The 17,530-nt window shown below is 44.6% G+C and overlaps 1 protein-coding gene across 1 annotated transcript in view; it reads right to left on the bottom strand.

The window, feature by feature from the left end:
* LOC311034070 (uncharacterized protein) overlaps nt 1–17,530 on the bottom strand; it is a gene marked incomplete at its 3' end in the record, with an annotated part of 72,300 nt that overhangs the window by 39,684 nt on the left and 15,086 nt on the right. Inside the window, exons 2-9 of the mRNA XM_084041810.1 lie at nt 15,025–15,060; nt 14,081–14,220; nt 12,581–12,824; nt 9,537–9,595; nt 8,967–9,024; nt 5,302–5,340; nt 2,296–2,416; nt 1,443–1,551 (exon numbers count right to left, since the gene is read on the bottom strand). Coding sequence (XP_083897936.1) covers nt 1,443–1,551; nt 2,296–2,416; nt 5,302–5,340; nt 8,967–9,024; nt 9,537–9,595; nt 12,581–12,824; nt 14,081–14,220; nt 15,025–15,034 — 780 coding nt within the window. The 5' untranslated portion in view covers nt 15,035–15,060. The remainder of the gene's footprint in view (nt 1–1,442; nt 1,552–2,295; nt 2,417–5,301; nt 5,341–8,966; nt 9,025–9,536; nt 9,596–12,580; nt 12,825–14,080; nt 14,221–15,024; nt 15,061–17,530) is intronic.

A 17,530-nucleotide genomic window follows, 5' to 3' on the forward strand; every position in this document is an offset into this window, starting at 1 on the left:
ACTTGCATTGAGTTGCTCACCCAGCGCATGGGCCTAAATCACCCGTTCTTCCGGGTTGTGAGATGTGGTGGGCGCGGCCTATTATGGGCCCAATTCGTCACTTCTGTGACGCGTTTTGCGTCACTTCTGTGACGCGTTTTGCGTCACAGAAGCGCGCAGCCCCGTGCGCAAGCTCGTACGCATGCTCGTGAGTCGAGCCCATTGGTCGAAACGTTTTCGCTCGTTCATGTTGAGGCCCCATAGCTGCAATACCATGAATGGTCAGCATGTCCATTTGGCTTCAATGAAATCACTGGGTTCTGGGGGCTTGGACGTAGCGCGTGGAAGGAACACGTTATTCCAACCAGTTCCTCTCCCCTCCATCAGGCGCCCCGGCTGACCAGGGGGAGGCGGTATAGAGATTATTATATATAGGATAGGTATAGGATTACTGCATGTTTTTTTGTGACTACTACCCTAGGAGACACGGGGGGAACATGCAAACTCCACACAGAGTGGGCCCTTTCGCCAACCCCACCTAGGGACGGTATGGGCACTGGTGACACGGAGGAGAGAACACGTCCCCCGGCGCCCACAGCGTCCCCGGCGGGAATCGAACCCAGGACCTTCTAGCTGTGAGGCGACAGCGCTCCCGACTGCGCCACCGCGCCCCCAGATCTGCTACTTGTCATGCTTTTGTGTGACGCTGTAGTATGATCAAGAAGGGGCATTCATTTAACCCATTAAGACCTGGAACTGTGTCATTTTTAGATTTGAGCTAAAAAGCATTATTTTACAATTTGGGCCATTCAAAAATAGCAGATATACAAGTTCATAGCGCGGCACCGAGTGCCGCGCTACGAGCTTGTAGATCTGCTATTTTTGAAAATTTGTGAAAATGTGTGCAAATATTTGAATATATATATTTTTTTAAAGCGAACATTTTTAACTCAAATCTTTCCTTCTGGGGGTCCCTGGAACATAATATTTTGATGGGGGTCCGCGGCCAAATACATATAATTTTGGGGGTCCTTGACATGAAAAAGATTGAGCACCACTGATATAGAAACATAGGTTTTTCAGAATACTGTTAGGATTTAGGAGACATGTAGAATCGGCTTCAGGTCTCAATGGGTTAAAAAAACACAGAAAGTTAGAATATGGAGATAAGAGGTTTCTGCCCGACAGCAAGGATATTATGCTCTATGAGGCTCCCTTCCTTTCTCCAGTTTGACACCGCTGTGCTAACACTGCAGCAACCGCTCGCTCTACTTCTCTCTCTCTCTCTCTCTCTCTCTCTCTCTCTCACACGCGCGTGCTCTCACTGGCAGGTATGGTAGACTGTGTGTGTGTGTGTGTGTGTGTGTGTGTGTGTGTGTGTGTGTGTGTGTGTGTGTGTGTGTGTGTGTGTGTGTGTGTGTGTGTGTGTGTGTGTGTGTGTGTGTGTGTGTGTGTGTGCCTACCTGTCTTTCGTGCTCCAGTATAGATGATCTTCCAGGCTCGTAGTCAAAGATGCTGCGCGGCTCCACTCTGTAGCGCCGAGTGTCTTTCCTGTCTGGAGGCTCCCACTCACTGCACACGCACACGCACACGCAGACACAGACACACACAGGTTTGTATTAATATACTTGTGAGGATATCAACATTTTAGGACGGTGATTTATGAATGCCATATTTAACCGTAAGCCTAAAGCCAAAATATTGCAGATCTACAAGCACACAATGCGTCGCAGCATGAGACCAGAGCGCAACTACGTTTAAATCAGGCATAACAATATCTCTAATCCCTAAACCCAGGGACGTGCACAGATAGACTCTAGGTGGTGCTTGAGCATCTGCCCTTTGCCCTCTTGACCAGAAGTGCCCTTTTGAAAAAAGCGCACAGCAGGGGTCTTCAACAGGGGGTCCGGGACCCCTAGGGGGTCCTCAGAGTTACTACAGGGGGTCCGCCAAATCTTTATGTGATATGATTTTTCTTTTTACCATAACCACTCGAAACCTAGCATCCCTTTTCTGAGGAGAACTTTAGCCAAAAATAGCAGATCTACAAGCCCACAACGCCTCGCGCTGCGAGGCGTTGTGGGCTTGTAGATCGGCTATTTTTTGGCAAAGAGGTATAGGTGTAGAGGGGAAAAAAGAGCAGACCAAGTAAACAAAAAAAAGTATAATTTACTTGAGCACCTGCCCCTCAAAATGTCTGTGCACGCCACTGCCTAAACCTAAACCTGTGTGTGTGTGTGCGTGCGTGCGTGCGTGCGTGCGTGCGTGCGTGCGTGCGTGCGTGCGTGCGTGCGTGCGTGCGTGCGTGCGTCTTACATGTCTGTGTGTGTGTTTGTGCTGGTATCCGGGGGCTGGGGGGCGGGGCTGCATCTGGAGACCTGGGAGGCAGGGCTGGGCTCCACACTGCCCCTGGTGGCCAACGGGTTACCATGGATCCCTGCAACACAACACCACTCTGATCATCAGCAACGGTGGAAGAAGTACTCAGATTTGATGTATTCTTATTTATTTATTTATTTTGCACTTAACCACTTGAACCCCAGCATCCATATTGTGGGGGGAGCATGAGCCAGAAATAGCAGATCTACAAGCTCACAACGTGTCACAACGTTGAGCTCGTAGATCTGCTATTTCTTGTGAAGACACTTCCGTGTTAACCTCGCGTCACCAGTCTTTCCACCTCGGAGGAAAGCCTGGTATTCGTTATTAACACATTCCCTGACAGATTTTTTTTTAAATTCCCACCCAGTGCCGACATTTTTTAAGATTTTTTAACAATTTTTTAAGTAGTCACAAAATATTTTCTGTGATCACCATCCTCACGGTGATCCCCTCATTACACACACAGGAGTCCATAATTGCAGCCAGTTGAAAAAAGCACCAAAAGATACATGGTAAAAAAAAAAAGTACACAGGAGCCGAGATACAGGATTTCTTTTTAAGTAATAAGTTAACCAGGGAGTGAATGGAGCAGTAAATCTTTGGATAGCGATATCTCTGTTTTTTTTTTACTTTTTAAAAAAAAAGACGGACATGTCCGTCTTTGGCGGTAAACGGGTGTATTTTAAAAGACGGACATGTCCGTCTTTGGCAGGTAATGTGTTAAAGACCCGTGTGATCCGGTGTAGGCCACGCCTACTGAAAAAAAAATCTCTTTGCGGATTTTGCCCATCCGGTTTTGTTTTGGCTCCCCAATCCCTATTTAAATGGAATAGAATTTCCCCGTGGGATAATAAAGGTAGACAGATGCTAAATAGTCTCCGGAAGTACACTCACATTTATATTTTAAAAATAAGCTAAACTACGGCGCATCAAGGATTTTATTAGGTAGGCCCGCGGACGGACCTATTTTGGGGTGAATTCTTTCTGGATACGCCCATCCGGCCGCCTGATGACGCGTATGACGCGCCTGGTGACGGATCATAGACCCGAAAAGATATGCTTCCCAGGCTACTTCCGTGTAGAAGGAAACAGCAGCAGACCCAGTAGAGTTGTGACTCAGGTCCATTTTACTAAGACAAGAGGGTTTCAAGTGGTGAAGTAAAAGTAGCAATACCACAATGTAGAAATACTCTGTAAGTAAAAGTACTGTATTGAAAAGTTCCCTTGAGTAAAAGGCATCAAAATATACCTTAACCCATTGAGACCTGAAGCCGATTCTACATGTCTCCTAAATCTCAACAGTATTCTTAAAAACGTATGTTTCTGTATCAGTGGTGCTCCATCTTTTTCATGTCATTATTGCCCATCATTATATGTATTTTGCCGCGGACCCCCATCTCAAATCTCAAAGATTTGAGTTAAAAATGTTTGTTTTAAACAACATATATTCAAAGATTTGCACCAATTTTCACGATTTTTCAAAAATAGCAGATCTACAAGCTCGTAGCGCGGCACTCGGTGCCGCGCTATGAGCTTGTATATCTGCTATTTTTGAATAGCCAAAGTGTAAACTAATGCTTTTTAGCTCAAATCAAAAAATGACACAGATGCAGGTCTCAATGGGTTAATGAGAAAGTAAACGTGCAAATTGTGCAAAATGTCCCATTTCACAACATTTTGTCAAAGTCTATTCCCCGTGCATTCCTCAACTCCCAGTGTATCATTAAGACACGAGAGGGTGTGATAGGATAGGTACTGTATAATGTGATGTTTCATTTAAGAACGGCTAGGTGTTCTGTTTTAGCACGGCAGGAGAGCCTATATTTCAACCAATCAGACTGCTTGGTCGGAACTACCCGTTTAATATGTAATTTGTGTTATCTTCTAATCTAGCGCTCCTTGTTTTGGTGTTAATAGAGTCCAGAAGTCCTGACGTCACTCGTTCATCCCTTGGGTCGTAGAAGTAATTTCTCTATGGAGAATAACAATGTGTCATCTTTGAATCGTCTCGTATAAGAATTATGGTCCAAAAATAAACAAACTGTCTCTGCGATATTGTCAGGGAGGTGGCTCTGTATCGTTTATATTATATATAATAGAGATATTGTCAGGGCGGTGGCTCTGTATCGTTTATGATAGTCAGTCAGTCAGTCATATTTGACACAGTCTGTTTCTGGCGAGAATTGTACTAATTCGGTGGAAGTAACATCAGCGTTTTTCTCACCGTCAGTTGATGCTTCATATCCATAAGAGTCAAACCGCCGGGGTCATTTGTTTATTTTTGGAACACAGTTCTTATTTGAACGCGATATTAAACACGTCTATGGAAATACAGAACGGGGGGGGGGGGGGAAACGCGACCCAGGTAGGATGCGTAAATGACGTCAGACTTCGGTGCTCTATAACATTGGTTATCAAAGTGGGGTCCGGGGACCCCCAGGGGTACTTGAGGGAGTTCCAGGGGGTCCCCAGCTAAATGATGGACAGGAACCAAATGGACCCTTATGGGTCTGTAACTCTGAGAGTGTACAAATGGAACCAAATGGACCCTAACGGGTCCATTTGGTTCCATTTGTACACTCATTTGTACACTCTCAGAGTTAAATTATCATTGATTTTACAATATGAATTGGGGTCCCAGAGGTATAAATGTCATTAAATGGGGGTCCGTAGCCCTAATGCATGTCAAACTGGGGGTCCTTGAAATTAAAATGGTTGAGAATCACTGCTAGAGAGCCGTAAAAACCTTCTCTTATTGGGGTCCCTGGCTTATCTTTTCAAAGGGGGGTCCGTGGGGTAATAAGTGTCAATTTGGGGGTCCTTGACATGAAAAGGTTTGAGAACCACTGCTCTATAAACAGTTCTGAAGCTGCTCTTCACATTGGTCCTGCATGTTGGGTCCCATGCCCTCTGCTGACTGACTCACAACGGGACACTTACTAGTGTTGCTGCCCATGGCTTCTGCTGGCTGCTCTGGATCTGTGTCAAAGAAGAAAAAAGAGAAAGAAAAGAAAGGAAAAAAAAGAAAGGAAAGGATTAGTTTGCTAACTGTACACGCACACACGCACACGCACGCACGCACGCACGCACACACACACACACACACACACACACACACACACACTAGGGTTTAACACCGGGATTCCCGGGATACGGGAATCCCGGGAATCCCGAGGTTATTTACCGTCCCGGGAACTGACTTTGGTTCCCGGGATCCCGTTTTTTTTTCTTTTTTCTTAGAAATGAATACTAATTAGTAGAAATGCCTATCTACAGCGCGGAGGAATTACTTTTATAATTAGCCAAGTTACTTGCCGGTTGCCGACCAGGGCAGGGTCCCATCGTCCCGTTGTGAACCAATATGGGACGCACTGAATATAACAGTAATGAACAAAATAAAACACAAGTGGCCGTGATGCCCCCTGCCTGCCCTGCGCAGTGCGCACGCTGATTTCACTGTTTCCTCTGCTGTCAATACGGTAGACACCAGTTGACTGAGATTCAACATCAAGTGAAACGCTGCATAAACAGTAGGTAGGTTTGATTTCGAGCCTATATTCCAGCTTAAAATTCGCGCAAGCCAAGCAATGCTTTTGATAGAGAGAGAGGACAGACTGGAGAGCTGGAGAGAGAGAGAGAGAGAGAGAGAGAGAGAGAGAGAGAGAGAGAGAGAAAGGCTATTAGACCGATGTGGTCCGATTTTTTTATCATCATTAATGTAGCCTACCCTACCTACACTTGCATTTTAGAACGTTCAAACTACCATTTTACTAGAACTACCCAGTAGAACAAGTGAACTGCACAACCGCTGTCTGTCTCATTGATTGTCAGTGGCAGCGCATGCATGTGCACATCAAATCACACTACAAAACCCGACGTTTGATCAACAACAAAATATAGATTAATACATTTGACAACATACAGCCAACATCCCAAAATGGAGTCTCTAATAGCCAGCAAGTAGCCTAATATAAATGAACAACTGCAAATAAATTACAAGTTTAGGCTATCAAATCAATATCCTACAAAAGTAGAGATAAGCTGTGACCTCACCTGCGCTCTGATGGACAATAAATAAATAATCATTTTGCAAATTCTCTTGTCAATAATGATACAAATGGAACGTTTATTTCAGCAGCTAGAGTTTGACATTGTTTGAGTGCGTTTGGGTGCACAGCCACACAGCGCAGCTCCTCGTTTAAGTAATTGTCTTCACCCGCTGCTGCGCAACGGGGCAGATCTCCGCCAGGGCACTATATTATATGTATATATTATATTTATATGATTTAAAAAATCAGCTTAAGTCATTATTAGTGCAAGTTCATAGGTGGACACAATAGGGACATTTGGGCACCTCGATGTAAAATTGGCTATTGAAGTATCTACATATGAATGCATTTTAGTGGGCACTTTTTTTTTTTTTACCCTTTAACGGGAATTCCCGGGAAGCCCGGGAAAAGGTCTGAAAATTCCCGGGAATTAAAATTTGCCATTTTCCCGGAAAATGTTAAACCCTAACACACACACACACGTGAAAATGAAAACATGAAAATGTTTGACAATCACTGTTTTATTTGATATGTATCTGTGTTTCATGGCTTCTGAGGTGCTGCTATGATGCCTGAATTTCCCTCGAGATCAATAAAGGTCTATCTAGCTACACACACACATGCACACACGCACGCACGCGCACACACACACACACACACACACACACACACACACACACACACACACACACACACACACACACACGTGCACACACACACGCGCGCAGACACGAAAGCACGCACACACAGTCAGTGACACACAAACACACACATGCACACGCGCGCGCACACGCACACACACACACACACACACACACACACACACACAATGGGAAAATGCTGATCTAAGCTTCTCTCAAAAATAAAAGGCATTTATCTGACCTAGAATGTGGATCTAGACCTAGAACTGTGTCTCAGCATTCTGCACCACCCTCTGTCCATCTCCTTCACCATAACATCATTCTGCACCACCCTCTGTCCATCTCCTTCACCATAACATCATTCTGCACCACCCTCTGTCCATCTCCTTCACCATAACATCATTCTGCACCACCCTCTGTCCAGTGGTGGAAAAAGTACTCAAATATTTTACTTAAGTAAAAGTATCAATACTGCACTGTAGAAGTACTCTGTTACAAGTAAAAGTCCGGAATTAAAAATGTACTTGAGTAAAAGTACAAATGTATTGGTATCAAAATGTACTTAAAGTACCAAAAGTAAAAGTACTAAAATGTTTGAAAATAGCAGATCTACAAGCTCACAATGTGTTGCGATGCGACGCGTTGTGAGCTTGTAGATCGGCTATATGACATAAATGTAAGGTTCTAAGTGGTAACAATGTAATTCAGGGGTGCCGTGGATGAAAAGGTTATTTCGGTCAGGAACGCGCAGATTTACGGTAACCATTTATTGCCACAAATGGAATACAATTAAACGTGCGTCATGCATTGCAAACTTGAATTGTAGTTCAACATTAAAGCCATTCAATTCAGTTTAACTTAAGAGCCACGCAAACACTGAATTTCGGGATGCTTTAGAGCCATGCACACATGAATTTCAGTTTAAACGTTTGTGCCATGCAAGACTCTGAACTGTAAGGTGGAGGCTGGGGTGGTGGTTGTACATGTAATGACGCGCAGTTTACGGAGCTAGTTCAGGCCAGGCAGCTCAAGGGATTGGCAGCGGTGGCCTAGTGGTTAGAGGGGCGGCCTTGATACCGGAAGGTCCCTAGTTCGATTCCCCAATTCATCACATCAATCATGAATCACCGCTGAATAGCCCTTGAGCAAGGCTTCCATGCAGGGTCCGGCTGGAAACAAGCTTCGTGCTTAGTCCGACACCCTGGGTAAACAACAAACTTTGCTTTATTGGGCCATCCGATCAGGTGTCTATAGTCACATGCTCCTTTCTCCTGATCGGGTGGTTAAAGGTACTACGCTGTTACCTGCGCATTCTGGCTTCCCTGTCTAGCTGAGCTGACGTGCTTGTTACCGCTGCTGCTGCTGCTGCTATCTGCTCGCTGCTTACTGCTGCTGCTATCTGCTCACTGCTTACTGCTGCTGCTATCTGCTCGCTGCTTACTGCTGCTGCTATCTGCTCACTGCTTACTGCTACTGCTATCTGCTCACTGCTTACTGCTGCTGCTATCTGCTCACTGCTTACTGCTGCTGCTATCTGCTCACTGCTTACTGATGCTGCTATCTGCTCACTGCTTACTGCTGCTGCTATCTGCTCACTGCTTACTGCTGCTGCTATCTGCTCGCTGCTTATACCTGTATGCTGCTGCCCATGAAAGTCATCCCACCCGCCTCCCCGGCATCCACCAGTAGGCTCTGTTTCTAGATCCCCACGGGGGTTTAATTTATTCCCTGTAAATGCTATGTAACATTCATTAAAATGTTATTCTTACAGGGAATGAATGGATTCAGATGCCTGACGCCAAACTATGCTTCCTCATGCTTATATATCCATGCTCAAGCTTGCTTAATAAATATATATTCTAATCCAATCCAAGAGTTGTCTGACTGAACTGCAATCAATCTGGTATATGCTCACCTGGTTTGTGTACTACGTGGATCTGGTTGTACATGTTGCGGTACCAGTCTCTGCCTCTCTGCAACAACAACAACAACAACAACAAACAACGTAAAAAAAAATGCAATTTGGAACTGGCTATTTTTAAATAGCCGATGTATATAGGGTTAAAGTCTCTTATACCAAAAGTGAGGCAGTTGAGCATCATTGTCTGTGTTGAACTTTCGTCGACTAAAACTATGATCATAGATGTTCGTCGACTTTCTTTTTCACTGACTAAACTAAATAAAAACTAAGCTATAATGACTAAAACTATGTCTAAACATATTGACAATTTCATCAACATACAGTATGAAAAAAATCAGCCATCACGGCCCGTCAAAAATACATTTCAGTCGACTAAAATGAACTGTAGATTTTAGTCAAGGAAAGTTCTTATGATATTTAGTCAGGTAAACTACAGTAGACTAAAACTAGGGCATTTCAGATGGCTAAAATGTGACTAAAACTAATTGAAATTGTATTCAATATGCCTGAAACAAAATAAATATTTGCAGTCAAAATATTAATTAACACTGGTGTTGAACTCACCGTTCTGTTTGGTGTCTGGTCCACTGGGGCGGCACTGTTCTGACCTCTGCTCACATGACCTACAGGAACAATGACATGAACCCATTAAGACCGGGTTAGCATCTGTCATTTTAGATTTTAACCACTTTTAACCGTTATTTCATACTTATTCAAAAATAGCAGATCTACAAGCTCATAGCGCGGCACCGAAAAGTTGTGCAAATCTTTGAATATATATATTTTTTCGAAGGATTCAAAGGATTTAGAAAAAAAAAATGTAATCGGCCTCAGGTCTTAACACTTTGATGGCCAAGATCGCATTGATGCGTTCTTTAATTTGTTTGGGAAAATTCCACAAGGTGCGACCTAACACAGCTTTGGAATGATCGATCGTCATTCAGAGAAATAGAATGTGGGTGTGACGTCGTTCCAAAAAAACAGGAAGCCATCCGCTTCCTGTTTGGGATTTTCAGAAAAACAGCTGTAACTCGGTTTCTTTTTTTTGCATTGAAAACCACTAGTTTTCATCGGGCCGAAGCCCCAAAATGGCGGATCGCGGTTGGAACGTTGTCGTTCCTATGGATACACAGATCCCTCCGCTAACCCACGGGGACTATTTTGTTTGTGTTTTTGGGACACAATGTCGGTTCCACGGCGTTTCAAATTCTGATTCTGATTCTGAAATATCATCGGATTGAGGTAATAGGCTCTATGCACAGCAGCCATATTGGAGAAAAATTGATACAATGATACTAATGAAGGCTCTGTTCCATTCTGGTCAAACAGAGTCAGGGTGCTGATATTGTGCATGTTGGCTCACTAGAAATACTAGTGGGTCTCAAAGTGTGGTCCAGGGACCCTCATGGTTCCTTGAGAGGGTGTAACTCTGAGAGTGTACAAATGGAACCAAATGGACCCTCCCGGGTCCATTTGGTTCCATTTGTACACTCTCAGAGTTATGGGGGTCCTTGAAATTAAAATGAGAACCACTGTGCTACACTAAATGGACCAGAGCCTTCATTAGTGTCATTGGTAACACCTGTGAAGGAAGCAAGGAAGGGGCCCAATTTCTGTCCAATATGGCTGCTGTGCATAGAGCCTATTATACGCTGGCAAAGGGATAGAAAACTATGTTTAATATCTTGGCAATCAATATGTTAATGGATTAAGCCAATCATCTGGGGACCCCCCCCCCCCCCAAAAAAAATAACCCCCAGTTTGGGAACCACTACATTAGAGCCTATATGTGATATGCGCCTAAACCATTCTGCCTTAGCCTGTTCCCATTGAATATTTGCCATATTAATCGCTTCATTAATAATTTCCCCCATAAGAAAACACGGGACGTGACACGTTGTGAGCTTGTAGCATAAATTAGGCTTCAGGCAAAGACACCAGACACACCACCCACGGCAGTATTATATGTGTGATTTATACATGGTTGTGTGGCATGCATTGCACTGCAAATAGCGGATCGGCGCGCCGCGTTGTGAGCTTGCAGATCCGCTATTTTCAGTGTGTGACACCTGTCCTGCACACAACAAAACCATCCTTTGGAGATAACGCCAAGAGAAAGACACGATGACTGTGTGGAATCCAAATGACTGAAAGCATGCAGTCGTGGTGACTGAGAACTTTAATCCCCTGCACGCACACGCACGCACGCACACACGCGCACACGCACACACGCACGCACACACACACACACACACACACACACACACACACACACACACACACACACCAGATTAGCTCAGTTAATCTGGCTGTGTTGGCAGAGAGATTAGAGAGATCACTGGATGCTAAACACTTTTTACTTTCTTGCTCCTCTACCCTTTTCCTCTCACACATTGTAAGTCAGTAACCAACCAGGCCTGGATTTAGATTTTGTTCTCCTTCTTTTGGGTGTTTTTGACAAACAAAAGGCCAAAATGCCACGGAAAGAAAGGCCATATCAAATAAAACATTGTTTTTTAAGTCTATTAAGTCCACGTTCACGTTCACTCTTCCATTGGGTTGAATAGACTCCAACCTGCTTCCGATCTCCTAAAAAGGTGTCCGTCTACAGCAGGGGTCTTCAAACAGGGGGTCACAACAAGCTCACAACGCCTCGCTCTGCGAGGCGTTGTGAGCTTGTAGATCGGCTATTTTTGGCAAAGAGTTATAGGTGTAGAGGGAAAAAAGAGCAGCAAATGTTTATCTGAAACACAATTTTATACAATCTAGAGGGGGTCCCTGCTTCATCTCTCTCTCAGCTAGGGGGTCCTTGGCCTGAAAACGTTGAAGACCCCTGGTCTACAGGAAGTAAGCCGGAGATGGCGTGTCTTTTCTTTTTGTCTTGGGAACTCTATGCACAGCGGCCATATTGGAAATAAATTGGGCCTCTTCCTTACACAGATTTTACAAATGATACTAATAAATGAAGGAAGCTTGTGAAGCTTGTACACACACACACGCGCGCGCGCTCGTGCGTGCGTGCGAGTGTGGCTTGCCTGTGTGTGTGCGTGCGTGGCTTGTGTGTGTGTGTGTGTGTGTGTGCGTGCGTGGCTTGTGTGTGTGTGTGCGTTCGTGGCTTGTGTGTGTGTGTGCGTTCATGGCTTGTGTATGTGCGTGCGTGTGTGGCTTGTGTGTGTGCGTGCGTTCGTGGCTTGTGTGTGTGCGTGCGTGTGTGCGTGCGTGTGTGTGTGCGTGCGTGTGTGCGTGCGTGTGTGGCTTGCTTGCGTGTGTGTGTGCGTGCGTGGCTTGTGTGTGTGCGTGCGTGCGTGTGTGGCTTGCGTGTGTGTGTGCGTTCGTGGCTTGTGTGTGTGCGTGCGTGCGTGGGTTGTGTGTGTGTGTGCGTGCATGGCTTGTGTGTGTGTGTGCGTGCGTGGCTTGTGTGTGTGTGTGCGTGCGTGGCTTGTGTGTGTGCGTGCGTGCGTGGCTTCTGTGTGTGTGTGTGCGTGCGTGCATGGCTTGCGTGCGTGCGTGTGTGGCTTGTGTGTGTGTGTGTGTGTGTGTGTGCGTGCGTGGCTTGTGTGTGTGTGTGCGTGCGTGGCTTGTGTGTGTGTGTGCGTGCGTCTGCTCACCTGTACTCAAACTGTGTCTGATTCCTAAGCCAGGAGAAGTGGAGGAGGATAACGAGGAGGAAGCAGGGATGGAGGGATGATGGAAGGACGACAGAGAGGAGGAGGAAGGAGGGATGTTGGGGGGGAAGGAGGAGGAGGAGGGGATGCCCCGGAAGGAGCGGGAGCCGGGAGACGGCGGGGAGGGGAGGAGGAGCGGGGGAGGAGGGGAGGAGAACGGAGAGATGGACGACTGGCTCCCGTTCATCTGTGTGGGGGGGAGAGAGAGAGAGAGAGAGAGAGAGAGAGAGAGAGAGAGAGAGAGAGAGAGAGAGAGAGAGAGAGAGAGAAAGAGAAAGAGAAAGAGAGAGAAAGAGAAAGAGAAAGAGAAAGAGAAAGAGAGAGAGAGAGAGAGAGAGAGAGAGGAGATCGAAGCCTGATTTATACAGTACATGCATTGAGACACGTTGTGAGCTTGTAGATCACCTATTTTCGCCAAGCAACATTGCAGAGCGACGGAGTATATATTAAGCGTCGGAGAAAGCCAGAACATTTCAGATGAGACGTGAATTGAGAGGAGGAGGATCTTTAGCAATGTCACCATTTCAATCCATTTTGTTTCTTGGTGTCAACCGTCCGTCAATGATCGAAACAATTCCCGATTCACCACAATTTTCAATTATGTCTGTACAAGCAGCTTGCAACGCATTGTCAGCTTGTAGAACGGGTATTTACTATGAAGAATATCAGATAAAATGTGCTCAATGAATGGAGTAAAAGCCCAAATTCTCCTTTTACATTGTGTACATCTGCTACTTAACACATAAATACTGTTTGTATAAGTGAAAGTAGTGCCCTGTTAGTTTAATTTAGGTATTTCTGAGATGCAGAGAATTTAGGTGAATAAGGACAGAAGACCAATTTTATTTTGATTTAAAACATACCTACATTAGCAGGGATGTACAGTAGTACAACATGACAGTGAAAGTGGTGTTATGTTTAAAGGGGCTACACCATGAATTTCATATTTTTTTAGGTTTTTAGTATTTTTTGGGCTCCCCAGTGTCTCTTGTACCCAAAAAAATATTTTTTTTTAACATTAAGTCATTCATGCTCATTTCATGGATTTCCTGAATGGGCGTGTCTGAACAGGCCATTTCAGAATGGCAGGGCAAGTGATGTCACTTGCCCTGATTTTGCATTGATGATGGCCAGACAGAATTGCTCAGTAGCTCCCCCATGCCCAATAGGACGTTTTGGTATTGCAGCTGAAAAAGCTTGGAATGACAGACAGTCAGATTGTGAGAAAAAATATCTGGATGTTTTTTAGGCTTACAACCTGTTTAAAACGTATTAGGGGGCAATATTTATATATAATATATTTTTTTTTAATTCATGGTGTAGCCCCTTTAAGTGAAAAATATTTCTGTCACTAATCTCAGACAAAGACAAAAAAATGTAATAAAAAAATCATGATCTCAATAATGATCAAAATAATCATAATGCAGCCTCAGGCATTCGTACCGATTCGGGCGGCGTCTTCCTGTGCAGGATGGGCCGAACGCTGCGGAAGCCCTTGGCCGCCAGGGAGCTAGATGACGATGGAGAGAGGGAGGAGTCTCCGTTCCTCTGGCCCTCCGACACGCCGTAGGAACGCCACATTTCTGCAAACCATCAGAGGACATTATGGTGTGCATACTTGAGCTGCAACTGTTCACCACTTAAACCATCTGAAAACACATAGTACATCCTAGAGCTGCAACTGTTCACCACTTACAGTAAACCATCAGAAAACACATGGCGCATTCTAGAGCTTCAACTGTTCACCACTTTAACCATCAGAGAACACATGGTGCATACTTGAGCTGCAACTGCTCGAGATCAATAAAGGTCTATCTAGCTACACACGCACGCACGCACACACACACACACACACACACACACACACACACACACACACACACACACACACACACACACACACACACACACACACACACACACACACACACACACACACACACACACACACACACACACACACACACACACACACACACACACACACACACACACAAAGCCAAGCATTTTAATATGGAATTATGAAGCCTTAGCCTACATCAACTACTAATCCATTGTCTTTAATGTTACAAGCTGGCATGCAACATATACACACACGAGTGCACGGATGCGTGCGCGCACACACACACACACACACACACACACACACACACACACACACACACACACACACAAGCAAACAGGTCACATATTGTTGCTGTCAGGCAGAAACCTTGTATTCACATATTTATGTTTTATCATAAATTGATGACGCATCACAATGCGCCGCGAAGCAACACATTGTGTGAGCTTGTAGATCTGAAATTTGTGTCTGTGTTTGTTTGCTTCCAATGATACAAAGTTTCCGCCCGACAATGTGGATACTGTATAAATAGACTGTAACATACCTGTGTCCATGATGAGGTGTGTTTAATCAGACAGGCCTGTGAAGAAGAACATCAGTTAGCTTTTAACCACTTAAACCATTAACCCATGAAGACCTGAGGCGATTCTTTAAAATGTTTTCTATATCCTAAACAGTGTTTTGAAAAAATAAAATAAAATAAAAATTCTCAAGATTTTTCAAAAATAGCAGATCTACAAGCTCATAGCGCGGCAGAGCTTGTATATCTGCCTGCGGTCAGCCTGCGGTCTGCGGTCAGCCAATCAGGCGAATGGGCTCCATCTTTAACCCATTAAGACCTGGGACGCATCTGTGACGCATCTTTTTTGATTTGAGCTAAAAAGCATTATTTTATACTTTGGCTATTCAAAAATAGCAGAGCTCTGGGGGGGGGGGGGGTTTTCTCTCCCTATTAAAAGCTCTTACTAATAATGTTTTTGTTTGCATTTTGTTTAAATGCAAATTTAGACCTGAGCAAACATTTTCAGATGGGGGGGTCCACGGCCAAATACAAATCATTTTTGAGGGGTCCTTGACATGAAAACGGTTTGAGAACCCCTGAGCTAAAAGGCTGTATTTGGGGGCGTGGCTGAGCCCATGCTGTCTACTGTCTATACTGTCTTCAGCCAACAGGAGCCGGATTCTCCCTCAGCCTGTCAGCCTGTCAGCTCAGATTACATGAGGTGGGGAGGGGGACATCAAAAGTGCCGTGTTAACATGAGCCCTGAAGACCCCCAGGGGTCCCCGAAGGGGCACCCAGGGGCCGGGGGGGAAAGTGACGGGGCTGACAGGCCCATCAGTGCCATTTCATTTTCAAAACCCCGCTATGGAGCGACTTAACCCATTACGACCAGGAACGCGTCTGTTCTGTGTGTCATTTTTAGATTTGAGTTAAAAAAGCATTATTTTACACTTTGGGCTATTCAAAAATAGCAGATCTACAAGCTCGTAGCGCCTATTTTTGAGAAATCGTGAAAATGTGTGCAAATCTTGGAATATATATATTGTTTTAAAGCGAACATTTTGAACTCAAATTTCTTTGCTTCTGGGGGGTCCCTGGAACAAGATATTTCGAGATGGGGGTCCACGGCCAAATACATGCAATTTTGGGGGTCCTTGACATGAAAAAAGTTTGAGAAACACTGGCAGCAACATAGGTTTAAAAGAAAAAAAAAGAAAAAAAGGATTTAGAAGACATTTCGTAGAATCGGTCTCAGGTCTTCATGGGTTAAACAAGGTGATCACTGCAACACGCTGACCTCTACTGTACGGTATCTGCATGTACACGTCAGGATCCTAATCATCCTAAGACCGCAGGGTTCCCATTCCCACCATTTTCAGCTCATTACCCTAAAGATACATGCATATTTTGGTGTCTTCCAGAGACCCAGACTTAAAAATACAGTATGAATCAACCACCTATTATAAAAATACACACACACACACACACACACACACACACACACACACACGCACACACGCACACACGCACACACGCACACACGCACACACGCACAAGCGCACGTGCACTTGCACGCGCACACACACAGGTTTGTATTACTATACTTGTGAGGACATCAACGCTTTAGGACAGCCATGTTATGAATGTCATGTAAAAATACATATATTTTGACATTTTTAACCGTATGCCTAAAGCCGAAAAAACAGCAGATCTACAAGCTCACAACGCGTCGCGCTGCGACGCGTTGTGAGCTTGTAGATCGGCTATTTTTCGGTGCATGACACTGGCGCGCAACTATGTATAAATCATGTTTAACTCTAATTCCAATCCCTAAACCTAACCTCTAAATGTCTAATCCTAACCTGAATGTTTTTCTAATTGTAAACGTATCTCTAAAAATGTTTTTTTTTTAACTATAAAACAACCATTTTCTTGTGAGGACCAGGAAAACGGTCCTCACAATGTATATTTCTTCGATTTCTCCTATACTTGGTCCTCGCAAGTATACTAATACAAACACACACACACACACACACACACACACACACAGCTTCCTCTGGTCCTGGTGGCTGCAACCCCCGAACTAAACAGTTCTGGGGTAGGCAACCCAGCCTGGCCGAGATATACGCTCCGCAAAAGCGCCAGTTTAGCCTTAGCTTAGCTATTGTCTGTGTGGATAACGGGAAGCAAAACATACACAAAAGGAGATTGGAAACACACAATCATGTGGACGCTATTGTGAACATATTTCAACTTTATATGTGTTTTTTTCTTCATAAATTAATGCCGTAATTCATCATACAAGAGTGTCACACAAAAGCAGTGAAAATACCGGATCTACAAGCTCACAAAGCATCACAGTGCGATTTGTGAGCTTGTACACTAGATCCGCTATTTCTGGCTTTAGGGTCAGGGTTAAAAATGGCAAAAATAAAAATAAAAAATGGTAATCATAAAATTGTGTGAGTGTGTGTGTGTGTGTGCGCTCCTGGGCGGAGCTGGTTGGTCTGTCAGTGGGTCACATGGCCCTATCAGGTTACAGCGGGGC

The sequence above is a fragment of the Gymnoscopelus microlampas genome (genome assembly GCF_963454915.1).
Source record: "Gymnoscopelus microlampas genome assembly, chromosome: 18".
In the NCBI taxonomy this organism is placed as follows: Eukaryota; Metazoa; Chordata; class Actinopteri; order Myctophiformes; family Myctophidae; genus Gymnoscopelus; species Gymnoscopelus microlampas.